At 42.1% G+C, this 26,925-nt stretch overlaps 1 protein-coding gene across 8 annotated transcripts in view; it reads left to right on the top strand.

The window, feature by feature from the left end:
• The window catches only part of RBMS3 (RNA binding motif single stranded interacting protein 3), a 989,419-nt gene that overhangs the window by 523,023 nt on the left and 439,471 nt on the right, over nt 1-26,925 (top strand). For 7 of the 8 annotated variants that reach the window (XM_075921983.2, XM_075921984.2, XM_075921980.2 and 4 more), the window contains one exon: nt 1,793-1,962. In XM_075921983.2, coding sequence (XP_075778098.1) covers nt 1,793-1,962 — 170 coding nt within the window. The remainder of the gene's footprint in view (nt 1-1,792; nt 1,963-26,925) is intronic. The other variant, XM_075921988.2, reaches the window with a different exon arrangement.

Genomic DNA, 26,925 nt, shown 5'->3' with positions numbered 1-26,925 from the left:
GTGCCCATCTATAAAAAGGGGAATAAGAACAACCCAGGAAACTACAGACCGGTCAGTTTAACGTCTGTCCCAGGGAAGATAATGGAGCAGGTAATTAAGGAAATCATATGCAAACACTTGGAAGGTAATAAAGTGATAGGGAATAGCCAGCATGGGTTTGTGAAGAACAAGTCATGCCAAACTAATCTGATAGCTTTCTTTGATAAGATAACGAGCCTTGTAGATAAGGGAGAAGCGGTGGATGTCATATACCTAGACTTTAGTAAGGCATTTGATACGGTCTCGCATGAGATTCTTATTGATAAACTAGGCAAATATAACTTAGATAGGGCCACGATAAGGTGGGTGCATAATTGGCTGGATAACCGTAGTCAGAGAGTTGTTGTTAACGGTGCTAAATCCTGCTGGAAAGGGATAACAAGTGGAGTTCCTCAAGGGTCTGTTTTGGGACCCGTACTGTTCAATATCTTCATCAATGATGTAGATATTGGGATAGAGAGTACGCTTATTAAGTTTGCAGATACCACCAAACTGGGTGGGGTTGCGACTTCTTTGGAGGATAGGGACATAATTCAAAATGACCTTAGCAAGTTAGAGAAATGGTCAGAGGTAAACAGGATGAGGTTTAATAAAGAGAAATGCAAAGTGCTCCACTTAGGAAGGAACAATCAGTTCCATACATACAAGATGGGAAGCGACTGTCTAGGAAGGAGCATGGCAGAAAGGGATCTAGGGGTCATAGTGGACCACAAGTTGAATATGAGTCAACAGTGTGATGCTGTTGCAAAAAAAGCAAATATGATTCTAGGTTGTATCAACAGGTGTGTTGTAAGCAAAACTCGTGAAGTCATTCTGCCGCTCTACTCTGCACTAGTTAGGCCTCAGCTGGAGTACTGTGTCCAGTTCTGGGGGCCACATTTCAAGAAAGATGTGGAGAAATTGGAAAGGGTACAGAGAAAAGCGACAAGAATGATTAAAGGCCTAGAGAACATGACCTATGAAGCCAGGCTTCATGAACTGGGCTTGTTTAGTTTGGAAAAAAGAAGATTAAGGGGGGACATGATAGCGGTTTTCAAATATCTAAACGGGTGTCACAAGGAGGAAGGAGAAAATTTGTTCCTCTTGGTTTCTGAGGACAGGACAAGGAGTAATGGGCTTAAAGTGCAGCAGGGGAGGTTTAGATTGGACATTAGGAAAAAATTCCTAACTGTCAGGGTGGTCAAATATTGGAATAAATTGCCAAGGGAGGTGGTGGAATCTCCCTCTCTGGAGATATTTAAGAACAGGTTAGATAGACATCTGTCAGGGATGGTGTAGACGGAGCTTGGTCCTGCCTTGAGGGCGGGGGGCTGGACTCGATGACCTCTTGAGGTCCCTTCCAGTCCTATTATTCTATGATTCTATGAATACATTTCCACAGCCGGCTCCCACAGTGGAGTTAAATCATGTGCTGTATGTCCTCTTCGTTTAATAAATGTTGTTTCTAAATGTTCAGCATAATGGTGTCATACCTCATGAGTAGGATAAAGTACACATGTAACTTGCTTTACTTCAGATTTTAAAAAAAATAAAGTGTATTGTGCATTGTTACCCTAGCTAAAAGATTAGGAGGAATCAATTCTGGGTCTAGAATTAATTGCTGTGTGTGTGTGTGTGGGGGGGGGGGGGGGAACCAAGCCGGGGTGGGGTGGGGAGACGACTACCATGACTTGATTCCTAGCCACTCCACTAAAACACACCAGCCAGTGATGAGTTTATTTTCTAGTAACAGATTTTTTGTTTTCATTTTCAGCAGTCCTATGCACCAGCTCCCCACCCCATGGCTCCTCCCAGCCCCAGCACAAACAGCAGCAACAACAGCAGCAACAACAGCAGTGGGGAACAGTTGAGTAAAACAAATCTGTACATTCGAGGCCTTCCACCTGGCACCACTGACCAAGATCTCATCAAGCTATGTCAGCCGTAAGTGTCATTAAAATATTTCATGTCCTCCAGTTAAAAAAATACATTTGACCATTGTATTTATAGGGACACATTTCCAACCCAGACTTTAAGTTTGTCTGTGTATAGATTAGATAGACAGATTTTATATTTTCAGTACAAGAATTTAAATTCATGATATACCTGGTAATGAGTGATGAACATAAAGGATAACAGTGACTGCCTTAGCTAAAATGTCTGATGACTATGCTTGGAGATCTGAAGACATAGGGTTCAAAATCTACTGACATCCAATTCTGGGGAGAGAGAGAGAGAGTGGGTCTTTATGGCTATATATGAGACTGGATTTCTTTGTCAATTTTTCTTTCTTTTTCACTTTCTTTTTCTTTTTCATTAATTGACATCATAAGAAAACACCTATTGAGAGATTTTATAGTCAAAGAATTGCGATTCATGGCACAAAACACAACAAAACAGAGGTTGTTCCCATATTTATAATTTGTCACCTCTTTTGATTCCTGTGTAAAAAATGTTACCCTCTTATTCAACAGATCTCTGCATATATTTGGAGTCATTTTGCCCACAGTTCTGACACACAGGTTTTTATTGATTTTTATTTCTGTTAACACTGAGAGGCCACATAGCTAAATTTTGTTCCTCCTGGTGCCTCAAACCGCAAGGGAATTACCTAAGCAAATCAGTTGATTATAATGGATAATATAGGTATAGTTAAGGGTATATTTTGATTTGCTGAATCTTTGTTACTGGTGGCGTTGCACAAAATGTAATAACCTAGCTTGACTTTCAAATCCCATATTGAATATTTAGGGATGGAAATAAGCAAAATATATTTTTTGTTGTAGAATGAGAACATATATGAGAATGATCGAAATAATAAAGACAAGTATGGAAATACTATATTTAGGGTTTTTTTCTCCCCAAAGTTGAATGGCACCTTTAAGATTTAAGATTTTCCATTACAAATTAGCATATCAGGTAGAAAGTGATAATCTGATCATAAACCTAGAATTTGAACTGAAATTGCTTCTGCTTTGAGATGCATGTTAGATAATATTTATATATGTTTTAATTTAATGTGATATACATCTCTGCCCTTCCTAAATTTGATCAGAAATACTTTGATAGACACTTTGTGATTCTTGGCAGGTCTCAGGAAGAAAGCGCTTAAAACACATTTTTTTTCTTTTGTAGTAGTCAATGGAATGTTGAAAATGCTTGCAACTAAGTTTCTCATTGTACAATATTTCCATTTCCAATTGTACTCTAGTAAGATGCTCGCTCTTTAAACTACGGTCAACATTCTTTTAATTGCATTTTGGTGAGTGATTATAAAAGCAGATTGTATTTTAGTGAAAAACAGGACAAGGCATGAGATTTTGTGCTTGGTAAAATGAGCAGCTGCTTTAGCTAATCCTCCTGACTTTTATACATTTTCTTTTTATGTGGTGTGCACTGCACACTGAATAGAAAATAACAGACTGGGGTGCCATTGATGCTCGCAGTGCAGACTCCATTATGAGTGATGTTAGACATTTTGACAAATGTACCGACACTATCAAACCTTTTATCAATTTTAGGGTAACCTTGTCACAGTAATCTATCAAACTGTTCAGATGTAACAAAAGGAAAAGAAGTCATCACGAACTCCTCAATAACCAAGTAAATAAAAAAAAATCACTGGAATGTTTTGTACTTTTTTTTATGGTTTTGATCCTGAACATCTCTTGTAACCACTGTTCAGCAAAGTTTATTTTGCAGTACAAAGCACTTAAATTACACTACATCTTTTGGGACTTTATACATGGGTACAGCAACAGGAGTGATTGGAAAAAATAAAACAGAAACATACAACTAGTAAAGGTAATCTTTCTACATTTAAGCATCATCTCTCTTGGATTTTCACATAAATTGAGCAAGAAATCTCTGAAAATATGACTCGTGTCTGCTTTGCGCATTTCATAACATAGCCTTTTAAACACATTATCATTCCGTTTTCATAATTCAGAAATTTTGTCATAACTAATCCGTGCAAATAATGTAATATACTAATAGTAGTATTTATTCCTAAGGGGCATGTTTTATAGCATAATTGTAAAACTCATTGTTACATATATAGTTCTTTGAACTCAATCAAAACATGTTCATTAAGATCAAAACATGTTTAGTAAGATAAACATAATCAACATTTAATATTTATAGACTGTAGCATGAAACATGTATGAAATCCTATTTTATAGAAAAAACATAACATTTTTTTCCTAATCTAATTATACTTTATTTTTATACAAAATATGTTTCACCCAGAAGAATCCCCAACATTTCTTGAAACTATTAATGGAAATCATTTTGGCCATGACTAACATAGTAGGCACATAAATAAACTGGTGCAATTCCTGGTGAAAATAGAGCTGATCAAAAAACGGACAGACAAAAACACCAATTTTCAGACATTTGGATATTTTTTGTTTATAAAGCAGATTTTTCAAATATTTTCACAATTTTTAAACCAAATATTTTCAGGTTTTCCTCATTTCTCATTTTCCCCATTTTCTTTTATCCCTCCTCTGATTCCTAGTGTGCCACTTTAAAGGGGGGTTTAAAAAGGATAAAAGGTGAGGGGAAAATGAAGCACATTTTGGTCATAAGAGACTGGGGCTATGTCTAGACTGCAGGCTTCTTTTGGAAGAAGCTTTTCTGAAAGATTTTCTGGAAAAACTTCTTCTGAAAGAGAGCGTCTACCCTGCCAAAGTGCATCAAAAAAGCGATCTGCTTTTTGAAAGATAGTGTCCACACTGAATGGACACATTTAAGCTGTGATTACTATAGATGGAGTGGCCACCAAGACATCTGTGCTTTTTCCTCTTTCCTCTTCTTTCGAAAGAACTCCTTCTTCCCTGTCCACCCACGCCTTATTCCAAAAGAGCTCTTTTGGAAAACGGCTTCTTCCTTGTAGAAAGAGGTTTACTAATGTCGAAAAAAACCTTCAGTTCTTTTGATTTTTTTTTGAAAGAACGCGATTGCAGTGTGGACATAAGTGAAGTTTTTTCGGAAAAATGACTGTTTTTCCAAAAAAAAAAAAAATTCTGCAGTGTAGATTATACCCTGAATTATTTTGAAAAATAATTACATTTTTTAAAAACAAACATTGTTTTTCTTGAAAAATTTTCATCTGGTGCAGCTGGAAATACATATGACTCTAAAAACATGTATTGCTATTATGAATTGTTAATATACAAATATATGTTAAAGCTGTGAAATTCCATGATCTTTAATAAGTTGTAGTCCAACATTTTACAGATTTTGATATATGTTCTTAAATATAATATCTCAAAATTTTCTTTTTCTTGCGATTGCTATATAGTGTTATAAACTTGCATGCATTGTAAAGACAGCCCCTGTGTTCTAGCCATCAGTTTCAGTGCTAAATCCATATTTTAAAAGCAATTTAACCTAATACTTTTCTTTGACTTTTAAAACTGACTTGGTCTAATACTATAGATCAGCATATGGTTAGAGTTATTACTTTAGCGCCTTGTACCTCTAATGTACCTTCAGAAATCATCTTACCATGTCTATCTACTTTGTTCTCCTTGCTAGGGAGAGATGCGGGGGTGGAAGGGGGGCAGAAGGGAGGAAGGGGAGAGAGGAATAAAGAGATAGCTAATACAAGCAGAGTTTGATTTCTGTATTATACAGGCTGAAATCAAAGGGCTGAATTAAATCAGCAACAGCAAAATCTAATTGAACCCAAAATCTGATCAATCTGAGAGCCAGTTGGGCTGAATTGTGTGGAAGATCAACCAGACTTTGGTACCTAAATGTTTTTTCTAAGCACAGAAAGTTTCCTGTTGTGCTGTGATTGCCATCAGTGTAGTTTCTTCACAGAAACTCCGAGAGTGAACCAAAGGATCTTCCTCCCATTCACATTCAAAGTGTCAGATTTGCCTCAAGAGAAGCAGAGTAAAATTCCTAGCTTATTTTATTTCCTCAGCTTTTGTGATAGGGAAGGCAAACAATGAAAAAATAATTATATAAGAGTTGGCCAAAAGCCAAGGAAAACAGAGATGAAAACTTTTGCTGATTTTTTTCCCTATATTTTTGGCAAAAAATTGGACTTTCAAAAAATGCGTCCAACCAGTTCTAATTAAAATAAAGGCCAAAACACGGTATACCATACCCGAAGTAAGATCCAAAAAAGGAGGAAAATGCCCCCACAGTAAAACCTCCCATCTTCCAAATGAATTCATGGTATGACGATGGCAGACCAGATTCAGACATCATGTAAATGGGTGAAAGGCAGTGGCAAAATTCTAATTGACAGTAGAGCCAACATTTCACCTTTTTTCTGCATTTGACTTGTTAAGCGGCAAGGCTAACATAGATATAGTGAAATGTAGAGTCTTGTAATACTGTAATATGAATAAAATGCTTATTTAAATAGAGACCTGTAATCTGTACCACCCATTGTAATTAGCAACAGTTGACATTCTTCTATACTTCAGCATAGAAGCTGTTGACTGAACAGTTGAGAGAATCTGAAAATGATAGAGCTTTCTCCCTGGATCAGCTGGTGTTAGAACTATTCAAGGAGAAGCATATTGATTTCTGCTTGACTCTTTCTTTTTCACTACCTTTTGGCTGTTAGGGTTGGTGAAAGGAAACTAAGGTCTGAGGAAGAGAAGGAAAATCCTAGGAACAGGAAAATTGGGGGGGGGGGGGAGTGAAGGTTATGGTTTGTTTTCATTGTTTGAAGTAGAGTCAAATCCCAGGTAAGAAATAAATTTGGACTAAATTCTATGTACCGTATACAGATTTCATTCAGGACTCTGAAGAGACATCACCGGTTTATACTTATCTTCCTTAGAAATGGTCCATTCAGAATACTGATGAAGCTCATTGATGGGAATAGTTCAAGAAAGTTTGCATTGTGCCTTCCTTCCTTCCTTCTCTCTCAGGATTGCTCTTAAAAGAAAAAGAAAAGAATTTGAATTTAAGATTCTTTTAAAATGAAGAGTGATTGTGTGCACAGTAAATAATTTTAGTGATACCTATATTATTTAAACAAAGAAGCAAATCAGACTAGAGGTGTAGAAGTAGCTTATTATCTTGTCCTATGTGACTTCATGGTGGTGGTTGTTATTACAAATGTTGTTATAAAATGTTTGGACTTCAACCTGAGGCCCACAATGGCACAATATAATAAGCTTCCGTGTTCACATGCTTGCATCTTAATTTCAAAACTGTGTTGGCTCACATTTTGTATTCAGATATGGAAGCTGAGTGTCTTTGTACTATGTTAAGTGCCACCTTAGTATTTATTGTTCTGTTTGTCTTTATTTTTATCCTCTTTTTGAAAAACAAACAAAAAACTAGTAAAAATGTTTGTATTAACTGCCCATTACTGTAGTCCTTGAGTATCTTACAAGGTTAAAGAAAAACATTAATTTTTTTTCTGATGGACAATGAACTCATCCTATCCTTAGCCATCCTTCCCTTTCATCAGGGAGACCAAAACCCTAGGTTAAGAAATGCCCAGAGCATTGCAGAGTGCTCCATCTGGGATATGAATGTTGTCACTGTAGAGAAGAAAGGCACAAAAATAACTTATAAGAAATTATAATAAATAAATTAACAATTGCAACATTCTCTATTTAGAATGTAGCCAGAATTTCACTGGAGCGTGACCGAGTGCAGAAAATATATATTTTTTTATTCTGATGAATTATAATTGAAGTCCTTGGTTGGGGAGGGAGGGCGGAGGAGGACTTGAGAATTCTAAACAGAAATATTGTGAGTTTTGTCTGTTGCTGTGTGAAGGGCACTGCTCTAACAACTTGTTTGTTTATTGTGGGGAGAAGGCTTTGAGAAACAAGCAGGACAAACAACCTTAATGAGCTTCTTCTGACCTGTTTGAGTGTGCAGAGTTTACATTCTATCATTATATTCTTCGTTGCTACACTCTTCCAGCATACTTTCTCCATTCAGCCAGTCAACCATAACAGCACGGCTGGATATGTCCATTAGGCAATGAGCTGTTTGCTTATTAATGTAAATGTTTAAAAATCTGAAAACATCTATGGCCCTAAACCATCCAAGGGACAAATAGCATTACTCAAATAGCCTATTACTCTTATCAAGAACAGTAGTGGGTGATTCACAATTTTTTTCTGACATATGGACACACTCTGTATAGGAGACTCACAAGATATGAGACACCATTGACTAAATGTCTCCTCTTGCTCCGTCACAGCCCAGATTTGCTGACCTGTTGGAGATGCTGTAAAGCTCACTTTTCTCCCCATTCAGGCTTGCAGGAAGGAGGTTGGTAGATAAGCTGAAGACAGTGATTTGATTTGGGGGGTTTATTATAATTAGGCTTGTTCATTGAGTCTCATAAGTATACATGTTACTGATTTTAATGTATATGCTAAATATCATCAATTTTTTTATGAAACACCTTGAATTTTTAGGCATTGTGAAATCAGAATGATCATTTTCACTTAAACTTTATTTTTGTTATTTAAATGAATCAAAAAATACAGACCAAAGAAAGGCTAAGTGTGGGCCATATTAGTGTGAGTTTTCATGGACATGGATACTCTGTTCAAAACTGGGTGGGAACTACATCCATTTGATGGTGCATTTTAGGAAAACACGTGACTTTTCCTCAACTAACCTTGGCTTGGGAGAAGAATCTCCATTATTAAGAATGATTTACGTGGCCAAAACAATAAATGTACACTGTAACTGAAATCTCAATCCAAATAGTAGCTTGAGATTGAGCTATTATTGAGACTCTGTTGTTATTTACAGGAGATTTACTGGATTTTGATAGTTTAAAAACTTAAATGCATAATTATGGTTGGGACATTAACCATCCTTCTGTTCCCACAGTCCCTGCCTGCCTCCTTTCTTTAGCTTGCATCCCCTCACCATTGGTACAAGAAACTGCAATTTATTCTAATGAATATTGACCTGATTCAAAGCCTAGTGAAATCTGTGGTAAGAAACCCATTGACTTCAATGGGCTTTGGATTAGGCCTTATGTGAATTCCACTAAGGCGATTGAGTCATACTACAATGCATAACCCACACCAACACTTAGTTTTTTCATCTTATAGAAGTATAAAGTCAAAGTCCTTGTACCTTTCCCAATCAATATACAAAGTGTGGGCCTGATTCTGCAGTCATAACTAAATAGTCACCTGACTGGTCCCAGATTTTTCCGGAACAGGGAAGGTCATTTCAGTCTCCCCCTGCGCCGGCTGCCTGGCTCCTGCTGCAACCCATTTGAGCTGCATCGCAGCTCACAGCCCCTCCCCAGCGTAGCTGAGCTGCACGCCAGCTCTTGGAGCTCTCCCCACCTTCTGCAGCACAGCTGAGCTGTGCCCTGGCTCCTTCCTCACAGACCAACTGAGCCATGTGCAGGCTCCCGGGTCCCCTGCAGCACTCGGAGACTCTCTGATCCTGGAACATCCATAGTCATGCCAGACCACGGATGTTGTTGGACCAGAGAATCCCGGATTTTAGAGGTGCAACCTGTATGTGTCTTCCGAATGGGCCTTTGTGTTGAAAATAGGAGGATGGAAGGTGAGGTGGTAGCAGGAGAGAGGGAGTGAAGGAAATATACACACAATAAGGTTACAAAATGGCCCATTGTAACAACATAAGCATCATGTTCTTTCTATTTGACAAAATTGGTTGCTCAGGAAAGTACTTTACAAGTGGTCAGCTGACAGTCCATAGCAGACAGGAAGGACTAGCGACTAGCAGAGGGATGGGCATGTGCTCTCCTCCATAAACTGGAAAAGCCTTGGGTACAGAGGTGTAGCGAGGGTGTTATGTGCCCCGGGGGCAAAGGAAAAATTTGGGCCTTCCCCCCCCCCCCGCCACCATGTGGCATGGCACGGCCCTGAACCTGGTGCACAGCTGAGGGGAACTTGTACTGCATCTTCCCCCACCCCTTACAGCTTGGGGTCGGGCTCCCGCATGCACTAACCCTCCAGTGGAGATGGAGGAGGGTCGGGCTTGGAGCAGGGTCGAGCTTGGAGCACAGAGGCAGGGAGGAGACTCCAGCTGCCGGTGGCAGGCAAAGTAGGAGCATGTGAGCTGAAGGGATAACGGGGGGAGCAGATTGGGATTAAATTGGAGCCTCTCTTGCATGGTGCCCTGGGGCAACTGACCCCTCCGGCCCCCTCACTATGCCACTGCCCCCCCTCCTGCAGATCTATCATCTTATGCAAGTGCAAGATCTGTGAGAGCCATCCCATGAATCTGCAGTTAGTGTCTGTGGTGCCGGCTTCTGTGTGGTGTCTCTGCTGCCACATTCACCTCCAAAGAGGGGGCTTCCCAAAGCAGGCCCTTGCTGCTGACCCCCAAAGCATCCACAAGTCCAGTCTCCTTTCAATGGGCCCACTTCCCAGGGCTCATTGATCTTGGATCTGGATTCCATCCCCTCTCCAGCCTTTGCAACTGCCCAGAGGTGCTCACCTTCTGCCTTATACATTCCCACCTTATTCACCCCACAGGGACAGTCTCTGCCTCACTTGTCCTAGGGACTGTTCTACCAAGACGTAACACAAAGTTTCCATGTAAAAGGACTCAATACAAAGCTAAAAACTTCAATGAGAGAATGATTAATACAGAGACGTGTCTACATCTGCTGCAGGGAGACACCTCTGCCTGCCTCCACCCCTCTCCCCCCAGAGTCTACAGCCTCATTCCAAAGTTGGGGAGGGGAAGAAAAGAGGCTGAGGCCCGTCCAATGGGACTAAAGCAGTCATGAGCAAGCCATGCCTGGGAGCCATTCTCCTGTCCATTGCTGGTGCTGTGTTGCTTCAGGTACGCTGAAATGCAGTCACCTCTAGGATGGGCTGGACAGCTGTTTAACACCTGCCCAAGGTTTCAGGCAGGGAGCAGTGCGGGCTGCCTTCCTGCAAAGCCCCCATCAGAACTACTGTGCCCTTCTGGCTTAGGAAAAGAATACACAGGAGGATTGGAAATTTACCCGCCCAGTCTTACGTCCCCTAGGCAGGGACTGAGCCATCTACATTAGGCCCCAGCTGGAGTATCATGTTCAGTTCTGGGCGCCACATTTCAGGAAACATGGAGAAACTGGAGAAAGTCCAGAGAAGATCAACACAAATGATGGAAGTTCTAGAGAACATGAGATATGAAGCAAGGCTGAAGGAATTGGCCTTGTTTACCTTGGAAAAGAGAAGACCAAAAAGGAACATGAGAGCAGCTTTCAAGTATCTAAAATGGTATCATAAGGAGGAGGAAGAAAAATTGTTCTCCTTGGCCTCTGAGGTTAGGATGAGAAGCAATGGGCTTAAATTGCAGCAAGGGAGGTTTAGGTTGGACATTAGGAAAAACTTCCTGCCTGTCAGGGTGGTTAAACACTGGAATAAATTGTATAGGGAGATAAATATCTCCAGTGAGGGAGATTCTGCAAAGACCAGATTAGACAGACACCTGTCAGGGATGAGCTAGGGCAACTCAACTTTGGAAGCCACAGGGGCCACACTGATACTTACAGAACATGCTGAGGGCCTCAACTTAAGTGTGGTTGCATATGCAATCAAATATATACAAATAGCTTCTCTCACACTGACAGGCATGAATACAAAGATTAAGGCAAGACTACACAACACACAGACCCCATTTAAGTCAGCTCTGCTGATATTAATAAAATGCAATATTTATCTGATTTCTACCCATGTGACAGCACTTTTCATGATCAATGACAGTCCAAGAATTTAACTACTAAAATGCATATCAACAGAAGATCATTACACTGACTATTTTTTGTTTTGGTTCTCACTCGCCGGCCATGTATTGATCCTCATGTAAACCCAAACTGCATCGCGGGGTGCAAACAAACTGGCCATGTTATTAATACCAAGTTATTAATAAATATTTTTAAACCTTTACCTTTTCTCTTTGCTGCCAAGTCTCTCTCCTCTCCTTGCTCCATCATTTCCCCTGGTGCCTGCTGCCCCCTAGCTCCTCACCTTCCTCTGCTATCCTGACTCCTGCCTTTGTCAATGTCCTCATACCTCCTGCGACCTGACCTCCTCCACCAGCCAGCCCTTCTCTCCCTCCTGTGCCCACTCCTCCAGTAGCCCCACTCTGATCAAGTGAGCTACCCCTCCTCATCCCCTCTCCTAACACCTCCCTCTACATGCCTGCCCTGCCTTTCTCCTCTGGTGCTGGTCCCTCCCCTGCAGTTGTCTGCCCTTCTGCTTCACTCCCAGAATCCCCTGGCACCCTCCTGGTGCCTCCCCTTCCCTCACTGCTCCTGCCCCCTTTGCCCTCTTTTTTCCCTGATGCCCACCCCCTCACCACTCTCTGCCCCCATTCCCTTCATGCCCCTGTGCCCTCACAGATGACTTGCTCCATCCCCACCTTTCTCGTGCCCATCCCTTCTTTCAAGCATTCTCCCAGCACCTCCCCCTCACTCCTCTAGACCTTAATACCCTTCCCCTCTCCTCTCCTCTCCTCTCCTCTCCCAGCATCACCCTGTCCCCCCTCCCACTGACACCTCCCCTTCTGCCCTTTTCCTCATTGTCTGCACTTGGCCCCCTGCCTTTTGTATCTTCCCTCTCCCTTCCACCTCCGCACAAGCTCCTCCCCACCCCTCCACACAAGCCCCTTCCTCTCCCACCCCTTCCCCCTAGTTTTCCCCCTGCCCTGCCCTGCCATACCTTCTGTCTTCCACTTGCAGGGCTGGAGTCTGTGCTCGGGCCCCAAAAGTCCCCGGACTCTGAACCAGAAGCTAGGCCGGCACCACGTGGCACCGACCACTTTTAAAGTCCCGGGCCGTGATGTCACATCACGCCCGGGCCTCTCCCCGGTCACCTGCAAATACTGCGTAGCATGCGCGGGCGAGGGGGAGCTGACTGAGCAAGTTCTATGGCTGCCCCCCCCCCCCATCCCATCCCTGCCGTGCGCAGCATGCGCAGGCAAGGGGGAGCTGACTGAACGCTGCGCACGGCAGGGATGGCCCAGGGCCGGGGGCGGGGATGGCCACAGAACTCACCACCCATGCCAGGTGAGCCTGCGTAGCATGCGCTTGCACGCACCCCGGCCCGGCGCCCCCCCAGCATGGTGCCCGGGAGCAATTTTCCCCTCCCCACATACACACCCTTCGCTACGCCTCTGCTTGGGTGCCAAAATGGTTTGTATAGTGGAGGTGCTGACAGCCATTGAACCAAATGGTGAGCTCTACATACTATGGAAGCTAGAGATGTTAGGTATCAGGTATTTGAATAGACATGTAACTGCATGAAATCTTAGTGGTTACACGACTCTTCAATAGTTCTTGGGGGCGGGGCTGGCAGTGAGAGCCAGCTGATAGAGGCAGCAGCGCAGGGTGGCAGGGAGAGCCAATCTGGAGGCGGGGGAAGGAGCGAGGGCAGCTAGCCCTCAGCACCATGTGAAAGGAACCATGCCCTCCCCACCCCCCGGAGCTCTGTCAGCAATTTAAAGGGCCTGGGGTTCTGGTTGCCGCTGCAGCCACTGGCCCTAGGGCAATCACCCTCTGAACCTGCCGTGGGTGGGCCTGCTACCTGAGTACATACTCAGACTCCCCAGCACTTCCCTACGTTGAACTAAGGTAGCTATTCAGCACTGAAGCTCACATTGTAATATCTATACTGCTATTGTTACACTTGCTAGGAAGGTTAGAGATTATGCCTGCCTGTGCTACAATCACAATTATAATACCAAAGTGATCAGAAAAAGAAGCAGGGGATTCTTTAATTGAACAGTAGTTTCACTCTCCAACTTCCTAAAGAGACTAATCTCCCCTTGATGCCTGCGCTTAGCTCCAGTTAATGTTCAGTAATTAACATTAATGGGAGTTATGTGCAGGGCACTAAGGGGAGAATGGAGACCCCTTTGATGTTGATGGCATTTGTGGAGCAGAAATTTTTCCATAATCTCACTCTCTGCAGATAAGATGCAAAGAATGTTCAGTCATTTTCAGAAATATGTTATCCGCATGCTATGCTGTGAGCTAATGATAATAGTTACAACAAAAAGTCAGGAAAACCAAACAACCTGGGCACCACTTTCAGCTAAATGGCAAGAATCTTACAGCATGCCTGGAATTGCTATATGAGAGGAAGTGGCAGACTGATTATAATGGCAAGCTGTTGAATATTATCAGCAATAAAACAAAAACATCATTGTATCCAGTTGCTAGGTTTCCCCATACCACTTCAAACAGGCATTGGCAAGGGATCTGCACTGTATATAACATGCAATGTTCTTCATTCCATGTATTTGATACGTGTAATAAGCACTTCTCGTAGTCTTATATGAGAAATCCCAAAAGATTAAATGTTACTCCAAAGATGCTTGTAGGGAGAGACGTTCTCACGGCTTTAGCAGCTAAGGCAGAAGGTTTGCTTCTGTCCTCCTGCTGAAAGAAAGACGGAAACAAAATGGAATGATTTACTGAAGTTTCATATTAAAATGATATCAACATAACTGAAATGTGAAAATATTTTTTTTTCTGTATGCGCGTACTCTACATGTTGCGTTGGCATGTGAGCTGAACTGAGCAGGGACTATCCTTTAAGTGTTTGGAAATGGCTTAGCTCAGAGTTGGTGCTCAGGTTGAAACTCTCTTCACTGGGACTCTGGTCTGGCAATCTGTGCTGGGCCAGAGAGTCCCACTAGAAGGCTAGCACCTGGGAGCCCTGCAGGCTGGCAGGCTAGTGGGGCTTCCCGACAGGGCTCCAGGAGCTCCACGTGCAGCAGTGGGAGTCTGGCGCAGAGGCTGCAGGACTGCTGGGAGCAGCAGCAGAAGCCAGGCTCTACAGCAGGAACCTGGCGCACATAGCCAGTGGGGCTGCTGGGTGCTGGAACAGGAGCCCGTTATGTGCACAGGTGGCAAGGCTGCCTGGTGCGGCAGTGGGAGCCCAGTGTGCAGAGTTGGCCGGGCTGCCTGGTAGGGCAGCACGGCCAGCGAGAGGGAGGAGCCAGCTGGGAGGGCAGCAGGTGGGCCAGGGCTGGAGGGGGCTGGTGGCAAGGGGACCAGAGATGACCACTCCTGGTTTGGCAAAATCCCTCATCCAGGACTGGTCAGGTCCTGAGTGTGCCGAACGAGGGAGGTCCAAGCTGAAGTAAAATGGAGCACACAGAGGCCCCCGAGCCCTACAATGAGCGTCACTGAATGCCCCTACAATGGACCCTATTGATTTCTGTGGTGCTTCATGTATGCACAGGAGTTGGCTCATGTAGAAATCACTGCAGAATCAGGGCTTCATCAATATATCGTTTTGACAGGTTATAAATTTAACATTTACCTTCAGTACAGGATGGTGATCATATAAAAATTAGACAAACTTTTTATTCCTCCTCTTCCATATGCAGTACAACATACTGATGAGATTAAAATCTAGCTGTGAAACTTAAATTATTTTGATTAATTCTCTGAGTCAAAAAACATAAATGTTCCAGTAGTTGTGTATGAGGACCTGCAATTAGGAGGAATAAAGAGACATCTTGGAATGATCAGATGTGATGTTGATTTTTTTAACAATTATTTATTATTATCGGAAGTTACAAACTATTTCTTTATTATGTTTAATAATATTATCATAAACATGTAGGTTAATCATGCTGTTTTTGTGTCTGTAAAATAATATAACTGTAATATGTAAAAATATATTTAATCAACATAAATTGTCCGTGGCTATCTGGCCTATTTCTCACAGGAATTTACTAATGCAGGAATAGTCCATGAAAATGTATCATGTTATGGGTAATAGAGATGGTTCAAAACCAGAACCTTTTTTCTCTAGCTTCCATGTTTGGATTACTTTGGATTGTAAACTGTGTCTATATCCTGTGTATAGTATAGTGACGAGAAAAGTATCCTAGTTCACCCATTTTATCCATATGGATAGAACTTAAAAGCTTAATTTGTTTTTTATACAAATAGACTCTGAATCTGAACCATCACCAGCTCTACTTCTGTAAAACTAAAAACCAAACACTAGTCTAGTCCTTAGCTCATCTTTAAAGTGTCCCTCTTGTTTGCGGTATTGAGATGAGCACTGAATTTAGGCTTGTCAGTTAGATGCACTACGGATGTGAATTTAAAAAAATTACTATTCTGTAGTTTAGCACAAACCTTTCAATATGCACTTTATTAAATGCTTTCTCTGCTGCACAGCAAATGAATGACTCTATATCACATGCCTTGTCATACAGCTAATGCAGAGAGCTAAAGAATTCAGATGTATATTGAGGAGTTTATAAAAATATTAATTCCTTCTAAATTGAAAACAAGAGAGTTGTTATTTTAAAGCAATGCAACCAATAATTCTGCTCACTTCCTAGGATAGGACTTGTACTAAGAACCCTTTTAATACAGCTGTTCTTAGGAGTAGAAGGCTATAATGGTACAGCTATTAAATATTAGCATGAAAACAAATGTTTTAGTGTTTTTAATCACAAGATTTCTCACTATTGCTAATGAGCAGTTAAAAACAAAATATGAATGGACCTTGGTCTAGTTTTTGTCTAGAGGGAGGCCAACCTGCCTCACTACAGGGGCCTTCTTCAGGCTTGCTGACAGGGCAAAGGCTTGGCCCTTATTTAGGGCGGTGTGACAAATAGGTACATGTAGAGAATCAACAAGTATAGTGCATTGACCGCGTGACAGGGCATCCAAGGACAAAATCAAGAAAAGCTGCAGACCTTGGAGGACGATCCAGGAGTCAGCGGGAACGCGCATGATCAAAAGTCCTGAGCCAACAATAACAACATCTGCCCGAGACAACGACCTTCGAGAATGCTGTGTTGGGACTGTGAGAGAGCACAGTTTGTGAAAAGCAGGATGTGGACTTTTGGGAAGTTGAGAGGGAATAAAGATAGTTGTAATCTTGCAATAAAACGAGTCCGTGCCTTCATACACCACAGGTACAGGTACAGGTTCAAGTTGGGCTGTAGGCTGAGCAGCAGTTAATTGGGTCCAAGCCCTCAGTCAGGATGGGACAACAGACTGGCCCTATACAGAGTCCAGAGCTTGGTCCTGTTTTCAGGGTGAGCCACAGTTTATAGAGCCACGCCTGGGGTCAAGGCAGGGCAACAACCTCTTTATAAATAGTCTGCACAGTTAAGGGAGCCAGTTATTCAGCAGGTGCTGTCAATAGTTATACAGCTCATCCCTCCGTCAGGGCAGGGCAACACACAAACAGGTACAAATAGTTAAACAGTTTAATGTGCAGGCTTGTTTGTAGACTGAGTCAGGGGTCGGGTCTCCTTGCTGGCGAGCCCCCAGGTCAGCGGGGATCTTGGCTGCAACACGCTGCCCAGTTGACCTCCATTTCCTCATCCAACCCTAGATTGGCTACCCCTGGGTGCTTCCTGATTTCTCCTGGGGGCCTACCTGGCTCCATTTCTGTTCCACAGGGACTGCTGGGGACGATGTTTCTGGCAGCGTGTCCATTGGCTCAGGGTCAGGATCAGTCAGCGGTCCAGGTGGTGCCGGCCACTCTCCTGGATCCAGCCATAGCCCTGGACATCCAGGCCAGTCTTTGGGGCATGTCAACAACCGTGGTGGGCCTGACAGTGACGCAGGTGGCCTACCCAGTTTTCTGGGCCCAGCATGGGCCCTCACAACCCAGGCTGGTTCTCCCTTCTCAGGCGGGGCATCTGGACCTTCCTCTTGGGGCGCTCGGGTGGAGCGTCTGGTTGGTTTGGCCACTGGGCTCCAGCTGAGCTTAGAGCTCCTTTTTTTAATACTTCCTGCCCTGCTTTTCTGCTTCCTGTGGGTGGGACCGGGTTTCACTTGCGCTGTGCACCAGGGGTTCTTAGGAAATGTTTCCCATTCTGGGTCAGCGAGAGGCCAAGCTGTCTCACTACTTACCTAAATACTTTGGGTTTGATAACTACTGGCAGTTGCTTGGGCTGTTGTTATTTTCATTACACTTTTAGTTAGAAAGTTTGCTCTTAATTAGGAGATACGACGCCAGCCTGTTGTAAGTCTTCATTGTGCTCCTCCCATTTGCGAGGATGACTTAAAGTTGACCTTAATGCAGCAGCTGAAGATTCCAGCCAGCCCCTCCATCAAGGAAGTAAATATGCCAGGATAGGAGGAAGTGGAACTGGAACACCATGTGGCTGATCAGTGTAGCTGTTCTTTGGGAGCCATTATTTGCCAGCACAATTTAGAGCAGTCATGAGCATAGCCCAGGCACACTGAGACTAGTTATGTGAAACAATTTTACATTGCCTCCCCTCCTTTGTTTCTGCCTTTCTTTCCTTCTTGTCTCTTTCCTTTATTTTTGTTGTAACCTCACTTTTATCTACTGATGCATTTTTTTTCTGTAGAAGTGTTTCTGCATCTCAGTAACTTTAATAATTCATTGGTAGCTGCTGGTTAGCAAATAAGAAGGATACCTCTAAAATGATCTTATTAAATCCTATTATGGCTACTGCACTAGAATTGTTGGATATCTTGGAACTTAGAAATCTAGAACACAGCTAATATGCCTAAAAGGTATACTAGCTGTCACCTATGTATGCGGCATCCTCTCAACTGAAAATTTAGCAGCTCTCAGCTTCATATGGAGCCCAGGATGTCAGTGTTTCTACCCTTGTGGATTGCAAAGTTATATTTACACCCATAGTATACATGGACCGTCAGCTATAAAAGGAGCCCCTCCTGCCAGCACATCAGACAACAGGTATTTCGCTTTTGCTGTTAGTGACAAGTGAGTGTACGCCTTCCTCTTGAGGATTTCAATGAGAACTTGGTGTGCAGAGGGATTGCAGGGTTGGGCTCCATGCCAGCAGTAAAGTGCTCTTCACCTCATAATGAGGTAGCCCTCTAGTGCTGCTATCAGAAGGCATGCAGCTGGTACACTTAACAGTTAGAAACAATATGTGCAGTAAAATACATTCTCTCATTACAGAGAAATCCACTAATGCTGGCACGCAGAGCTGTGGGTAATTCAATCACGCCCACAAAAATGATATTAACATAGCATTAAGGAACTGGCATGCACGAGCAAAAGACAGGAAATGATAGAGTTCAGGCTTGAACCTTTGTCCTTAACTTACCCGTTGTGCCTCACTGTTCTGGAATCTCCATGCATTGGGCTATTTTATACATAATGCTGTAGATAGATTGTCCTCTTTATCTGTCGAGGATTTCCTCGCTGAATACCAACCAGCATTAGTGGGAGTTATATAAAGAAATCTTTGTGGGATATATAAAGCAGAACTGGACAACGTTTCAGCCTAAACTGTGAATTTCTCAGTTTGGGCTCTTTCCCACTCCTGAGTTTCCAAAGTGTTACATCGGGATTTAACCAATTGTTTCTTTTGGAACCCAGGAGTCTTTCAGCTCAACCCCTTTACCCATGTTCAGACTTACAGTTTTAAGGTTTTTGTTTAAAAAATTGCCTGCCTCTGCAAATTTTCTTTTGACATCTCTCTCTCAAAATATTTTGAATGCTCTTTGAGTGGTGCGGGGAGTGTGTATATGGGGGGAAGCATAGAAGTCAATGATGCTGTGCCACATTACACAAGCTGAGTATTTAAACCTATATTTCTATGTTGTGGGTGTTCATCTTGCTCTTTTAAAATGGATTCAGTTGAGGGAGAACAGGTGTTTGCACTTAAAGCTTATTCATCTGTCTTATAAACAGAGGGTTGGATTCTGTCATACTTGATCACAAACAGTAGCACCTTACTCTCTACATCATTCCTTTTTAATTAGGGGCACTACTCACTAAGGGTATGTCTACACTGCACGGCTGTTTGGGGTTACCTCTGATATGCTGACATAGCTACTCTGTGTCTATAGAAGCCTTATTTCGAAATATTTTTTGAAATAATGGATGCGCTGTTTCACCATCCCAGTAAACCTCATTGCATGAGGGATAAGGGATGGTGTTATTTTGAAATGTGGTGCTATTTTGAAATAGATTTGAAATAAGATACCCAATTTGTGTGTGTGGAAGCACCCTAAGAAAGGTACTACTCAGTAAGGTAGATTGATACAGCCTTTACTTGGCTATGCAGGAGAGTAAGGGGATGGGAGAAGCAAAGCTTATTTTACTTCCCATCTTGGTCTTGTTCTCATTGCGACTGCAGCTGCAGGGGTACTTTCCTGAAAGTCCCTGCTGCAAGCCACTGGTTAGGGAGGGAGCAGAAAGGGGCAGGCAATGGAAAAAGCTCTGACTTCTATTGTCTACTTGCTCACAGAGGAGTAACCAGCCATGCGTACAGCGGGAATAAGATGCTCCATGAAAAGGAGTGAAATAATTTACTCCACTCTTTGGCCTCTGCCAGGACACAGGAAGAGTAGAGGGAGGAATAGAGCCTTTCAGAATCCCATGAGATAGAGCCTCTACCTTTTACTCAGGGCATGTTTTAAAGTTACAGACTAGTCCAGTGAAGTAAGAGGCAGAGAAAGACCCAGGAATAATTTTATTCTCATAGATGATTTTGAACCACCAGAGAGATAAGGATACCAAACTAGAGCTCAGTTTGAATATTCCCATCAGGGGAACAGTATTAATAAGAATAATTTACTTGTAGAAAGATCTTAGGACATGTAAACATACATTTATCTTTAAATCTCAGACAAGAAGATGATTCTCTTCCATCTGTGCTCAGTGTGTGAGACTAACAATGAGATAATTTTCCCAAGAATGTGAAAGCTTGAATAAGAGTTATTGTCCCAAGGATGTGGGATCTGGGAGGGGAGGGGGGGGGGGGCGGGAAGACCCAAAACCAACCAACCAACCAACCAAACCTAAAACTCTGATCTGTGAAATTGGGAAATCATCTTAAAATTTCTCAGGAACTTCAGACACAGAATAAAAGAAGACTGGGAAAAATAGTGGTTTTGGGGCCCAGTCCAAACCCCAATGACATGTACTAATTTCAGTGGACTTTGGATCAGGTGCAGCAAGAGACTAGATGAAGAAGCAGCTGGGAAATTAGTAACTATAATCTTGTCGGGGTTTTTTGTGTGCTTTTGATTCTGATCCAAGATATGTATCCTTTGTATTGTACTTTTATATATGAGGGTGAAGAGAAAAATTGGGTGCTCATGTTCATTTGTGCATAAAATGTTGTGGATGTGCAATCCTAGGTCCTGATTCTGAAAACACTCATGTGAGTAATTCCATTTTATTCAGTGGCACTATTTACCTGAGTACAGTATAAAGTTACTCACTTGCATACATGTTTGCAAGGCAGGGCCTACTTCTAACAGAACTGGTTTTTATCATAGGTTTATTTTAGCACTGACAGATTGGCCACATATAATACTTTGTTTCCTCACTTCTGGATTGCTTTTGTGCAATGGCACTTGCTTATTGGTAGAAATGCATTGATTTTCATTCATTGTTCAAGTCAACACATTTGACAGATGACAACAGATTTCCATTTGGACAGAATACATGTGCTATATTGTTCATGATACTTGGAATAAAATAGGCAGAGAAAATGTGTTTATTTCCCGCATTAAATAGAATTGCCCATTCTTGAAAATCTAGCATTATCTGCTGCCATAGGCTGGGAACAAAGGCAAATAAGGTTTCTCCCTGGGGTGGGGTATTACTTTCTAAGACTTGAGACACTTCTAGTAAGCAGGGCATGTTTTACATCTGAGGCCTTCATGTATGTTCAATAAATTCTGAGCTCTTGTAAGTCTTACAGTATTTGAGGTGTTTCATAGACTCATAGACTTTAAGATCAGAAGGGACCATTATGATCATCTAGTCTGACCCCCTTCACAGTGCAGGCCACAGAATCTCACCCACTCCTCCTATAATAAGTCTCTCACCTATATCTCAGATATTGAAGCCTTCAAATACTCTGAAGACCCCAAGATGCAGAGAATCCTCCAGCTGTGATCTGTACCCCATGCTACAGAGGAAGGCGAAAAACCTCCAGGGCCTCTGCCAATCTACCCTGGAGGAAAATTCCTTCCTGACCCCAAATATGGCGATCAGCTAAACCCTGAGCATGTGGGCAAGACTCACCAGCCAGACACCCAGAAAATTCTCTATAGTAACTCCTATCATCCCTCCATTGACCTATTTACCACTGATAATGAATGGTCAATTAGTTACCAAGATCATGTTATCTCATCAAACCAGCCCCTTCATAAACCCATCTAGCTTAATCTTGAAACCAGATAGATCTTTTGCCCCCACTACTTCCCTTGGAAGGCCGTTCCAGAACCTCACTCCTCTAATGGTTAGAAACCTTCATCTAATCTCAAGTCTAAACTTCCTACTAGCCATCTTATATCCATTTGTTCTTGTGTCCACATTGTTATTAAGCTTAAATAATTCCTCTCCTTCTCTGGTATTTATCCCTCTAATATATTTAAAGAGTGCAATCATGTCCCCCCTCAGCCTTCTTTTGGTTAAGGTAAACAAGCCAAGCTCCTTGAGTCTCCTTTCATAAGACAGGTTTTCCATTCCTCGGATCATCCTAGTGGCCCTTCTTTGTACCTGTTCCAGTTTGAATTCATCCTTCTTAAACATGGGAGACCAGAACTGCACACAGTATTCCAAATGGGATCTCACCAATGCCTTGTATAATGGCACTAACACCTCCTTATCCCTACTGGAAATACCTCGCCTAATACATCCCAAGACCGTATTAGCCTTTTTCACGGCCATGGCACAATGGCGGCTCATAGTCATTCTATAATCAACCAGGACTCCGAGGTCCTTCTCCTCCTCCGTTACTTCCAACTGATGTGTCCTGAATTTATAACTCAAATTCTTGTTATTAATCCCTAAATGCATAACCTTGCACTTCTCACTATTAAATTTCATCCTATTGCTATCACTCCAATTTACAAGATCATCCAGATCTTCCTGTATGATATCCCGATCCTTTTCTGAATTGGCAATAGCTCCCAACTTTGTGTCATCCAAACATTTTATCAGGACACTTCCACTTTTGGTGCCAAGGTCAGTTTCCTAAAACCTCACTCTTGGAGGCTTGGGATTAGGCAGGAATCTTGGGTTTCAGTTTTTAAAAAGGTAGGTTTCTAGCCTTCATGGTGGTGGAGATAGGCTTGAAAATATGATCTGGCTTGAAATGGACCCTTTGCAGGCAATGGCCTCCCATATCAGAGGGCCAAAGAAAATAACCCCCAATTTTTTTTAATCTTAATTTTACGGCCACTTAATTACTGCTTTCCATTTCTTAGAGTGGGCCCAGTGCTTTGAAATAGTTAAGCCTATGTTTTCACATGAATCATAATTCTCAGCTTTACCCTTGTGACTTTGATGGACTTGCAGACAGTAATCAATAGGAGACTATTCTTGGGGAGTGAAGGGTTGAAAACTCTAGTTAAAATTCTGCCAACAAACCAAAGGGAAGATTTGAGGAATCTGCCTGCTATTGATGCAGTTTCTCTCTTCTCAGGTTATAGCTACATCATCCCTACCAAAAAGAATTATTCCTGGGGCCCTCAGATTATTTCTGAATGGTATTTTTAGTTTTTGAAATGGACCAGATTGCACCATGTAGTGGGAATTAAAAAAAAAATCCAGGAGATAAGAAACCACCTCCCTGCCAATCCTCCTAGAAAATCCCCACATGACTGATACATCATATTGCATGATGCTGTTCTGTCTAGGTGCTGTACTCTGTATAACATGCAGGAACAAAGTACAAATAGGTTCCAGCAGAGTGAAATGTAATGGTTGTTTGCCAAGCAGTGCTGGCTCTCTCTTTAGATATGGTTATAATAGACTGGGTTTTGTTTTAAATAGGAAAATAAATGAACGGATTCTGTAGTGGCTCACCCCTGCTCTCTGTGAGCATGCCTAGTATGGGGCACAGTGGCCTTACAGGTGTCATACAGTGTGTCCACTCTATCCTTTCTTCACTACCTCTTTAAATATATTGTTCAGAGTGGGTAGGGAACCAGTTCTCTTCTTGATTTCTTTATTGACTGGTCTGCTTTAGTGTCTTTAAGGTGCTCCAGAGTAAAGATGTTAAGGACTAGTCGACTATATATTCAATGCGTATTGAATAGTCAGTCAACTTGTCGATAGAGGCAGCAAAGAGGGAGGGGGGAACTGGGTACTTCAGAGCAGTAGCGTCGCACAGCTGATCCGGGAATCGGCTGCGTGGTGCTGCCCCTTTGAAACGCTGCCTTGGCATTTCAGAGGGGCAGCTCAGCTGTGCAGAAGTGCAAGGTGATGTGTGGAGCCCGTTTCAAAGTGGAAGCTGCTGCATGGAGCCCGGGGTCAGCTGGGAATTCTGGGGAAATGTCGTGCGGAACCCATAGTCAGCTGGGGAGTTCCTCGCTGATCTCGGGCTCCATGAAGGCACTTCTGCTTTGAAATACACAAGAGCTCCTGCAGGGGACTCTTGTACATTTCAAAGCTGGCACACCACTGCAGCCTGGAGTCGGTGGGACTTCCCCTGGCTCCGGGCTGCACGCGGAGTTCTGCATTCCTCCTTGTGCCTATCGACTAGTTGAGTAGTGACTGCTCGACTAGTAAATTAACCGATATTTGACATGCTTACTCCAGAGTAGCTCTGCAGGAAGCAAATTCCTAAGGAATACGTTACATCAGTTCATTCCTTGGCTGCTCTAACCATGTCTCCTTCCTGGTCAGCGATGGCTTTATTAGGTATTCCTAGACTGTAATCAGACATTGAACCCACTGGCATGGGCACAGGCTAAAGGGCTCTTTAATTGCTATGCAGATGTTCTGGATCAGGCTGCAGTTGGAGCTGTGGGACTGTACCACTCCTTAGGTTCCTACAGCCTATGCCCAAGCCCAGATATCTACACCCCCTTAGCCTGAGCACTTCAAGACTGAATCAGGCCAGTCAGACATTTTAATTTGCAGGGTAGACGTACCCTTTGAGCACAAGGTCTGCTGCAGAGATTAAGTGCAGCAGTCCTCAAAGGTGGCTTTGCGCTGCAGGAGGCCCTTTGCCAGGATTTCCATCCAGAGAAACTGGCACAGAATTTTTGTAGGCTTTAAGGGTTTTGCTCCTCCAAGGCTCATTGGTACTTAGATGGGCTGGCCGGCCACCAGATAGCTAGCAGACAGGCTAATTATGCAGCCTTCCTTGCCTTGCTTGATGTTATCCTGAAGTGCAAAGTAAACACTTGGATAGAAAAATAATGAGCTAGATCTTCAGCTTGTGCAAATTGGCAGAGTGCACTGAAGTCAAAAGAACTACGCCAATTGATAGCAGCTGAAGGTCTGACCCTGGGTACCTTTTATTCCCCACTTTTTAATGAGACCTCCATCAGAGAAGAAGTTTACAAGAGTTGACACAGTGGAGCTAATATGGTCAATTATGGCCATCTGTGTTTAGGCAACAGTGAATTGAAAATTATTTACGTGATACACTAATGGCTCCATCATATATACATACTAAGACAATGTGTTATTTAACTGATGAGCCATCAGTAATTAAGCTATATTTATTTACAGTTTTTAAAACATATAAGCTTATAAAACATGTTCTCTGCAGCCCGTTGAACAAAGTTTACAGTTAGCCTATTTGAACAGGGATTTTTAACCCAACAAATAATTTAACCAAAGATGTTTTCACAATTCCTTCTTTGGAGCTCAGATACAGGTTGCTTTGAAAAGATAATTCATGCAGCTACTAAAAGCCTTGATTCAGGAAAACACTAAAGTGCATACGTAACTGGAAAATTACGTATTTTCTGAAAATGGATATTTCCTCCACCAAATATCAGATTTTTTAGAGCCTGTGAAAGCGCTGATCCTGCAAACACGTGCCTACCTTAACAAACAAGAGTAATCCCACGGACTTTAATGGAGTCTCTGACAAACCAGAAGTTAATTATGTGCATAAATATTTTGAAATATCAGGACTAATTTCTTGTCAAATGTATTTTCCCACCCTATATTTAAGTTGACTCTGTTATACAGTTGCATAACAAAGAAGAGAGACTGAAAATCTTTTGATTTTAAGAAATATCTGGGTAAGCAGTGCAAGAATTGTGCTGACATAACTGTAAACTAGTTTAAATTATGTTTTCCCCCTCTAGAATATTGCATCCAGAATAAAGTGTGCTTCCTTGCACCAAGAAGGTCAAAGTTCAGCCCATGGCAAATTAATAAAGCTGACATTTCAGCTCTGAAAATAAAGAAATTGAATAGAAATATTGAGCAACATATTATACTCACCCTGATAGTAATTTTTTTAAATGTAAAATAACCTGGAGAGAAACATATATTAGCTGCTGCAGGCAGCCAAATACCTGGAATTTTATAATTTGTAAATAATGAAAGGCAGCTCTGTGAACTCCAGAAGTCTCTCACACACATTTGATTCAAATGCCCTCTGTATGAACTCTATAAAATGCTTTAGTTTTAAATGATCAATTTGAGTTTGCAGTCCCTGGGGATAGCTGCATTTCTTTTATTATTATATTATTATTATTATTATTTTATTTTTGCTATTATTACTGGAGATGTGACTTTTGAGAGCGTTTTATATTATGCTGTAGCCATCTAATTCCATTAAAATTAAATTGTTTTTAATGATTGACAGAAAATGTGCACACACACTGTATGGGCAGAGTTCCTTGAAATAATGGGTTTATTGTTAAATGACTGAATACTTTGGAGATTAACATCATGGTAGTCTGGCAAGTAGGTTCATACCATCTGTAGTTTTAATAGTCAGTCCTACATAAGTAAGCAATACTCTGAATGGGAAATGAAGCACATCAAAAGTACAGCAAATCCATAAAAGAATCTAGAAAATAAATACATTTTATACACGCATGGATAATATTTTTGTCCATGGCATTAAAGTTCATTACATTATTTATATTTTACTTGAAGTTTCAAGGCTTTCTTAATTATTTTGTTTTAGTCCTATTTACAATTCCAATTTACAATTTAGGATAGAAATTAGAAAAATATGGGTTTGGCAGGTACCTCAAATAATTTA

The sequence above is a fragment of the Pelodiscus sinensis genome, chromosome 2, assembly GCF_052426305.1.
Source record: "Pelodiscus sinensis isolate ZL-2025 chromosome 2, ASM5242630v1, whole genome shotgun sequence".
Lineage (NCBI taxonomy): Eukaryota > Metazoa > Chordata > Testudines > Trionychidae > Pelodiscus > Pelodiscus sinensis.
Note: the sequence above shows the minus strand (reverse complement) of the source record. Positions and strands in the feature narration are given on the sequence as shown.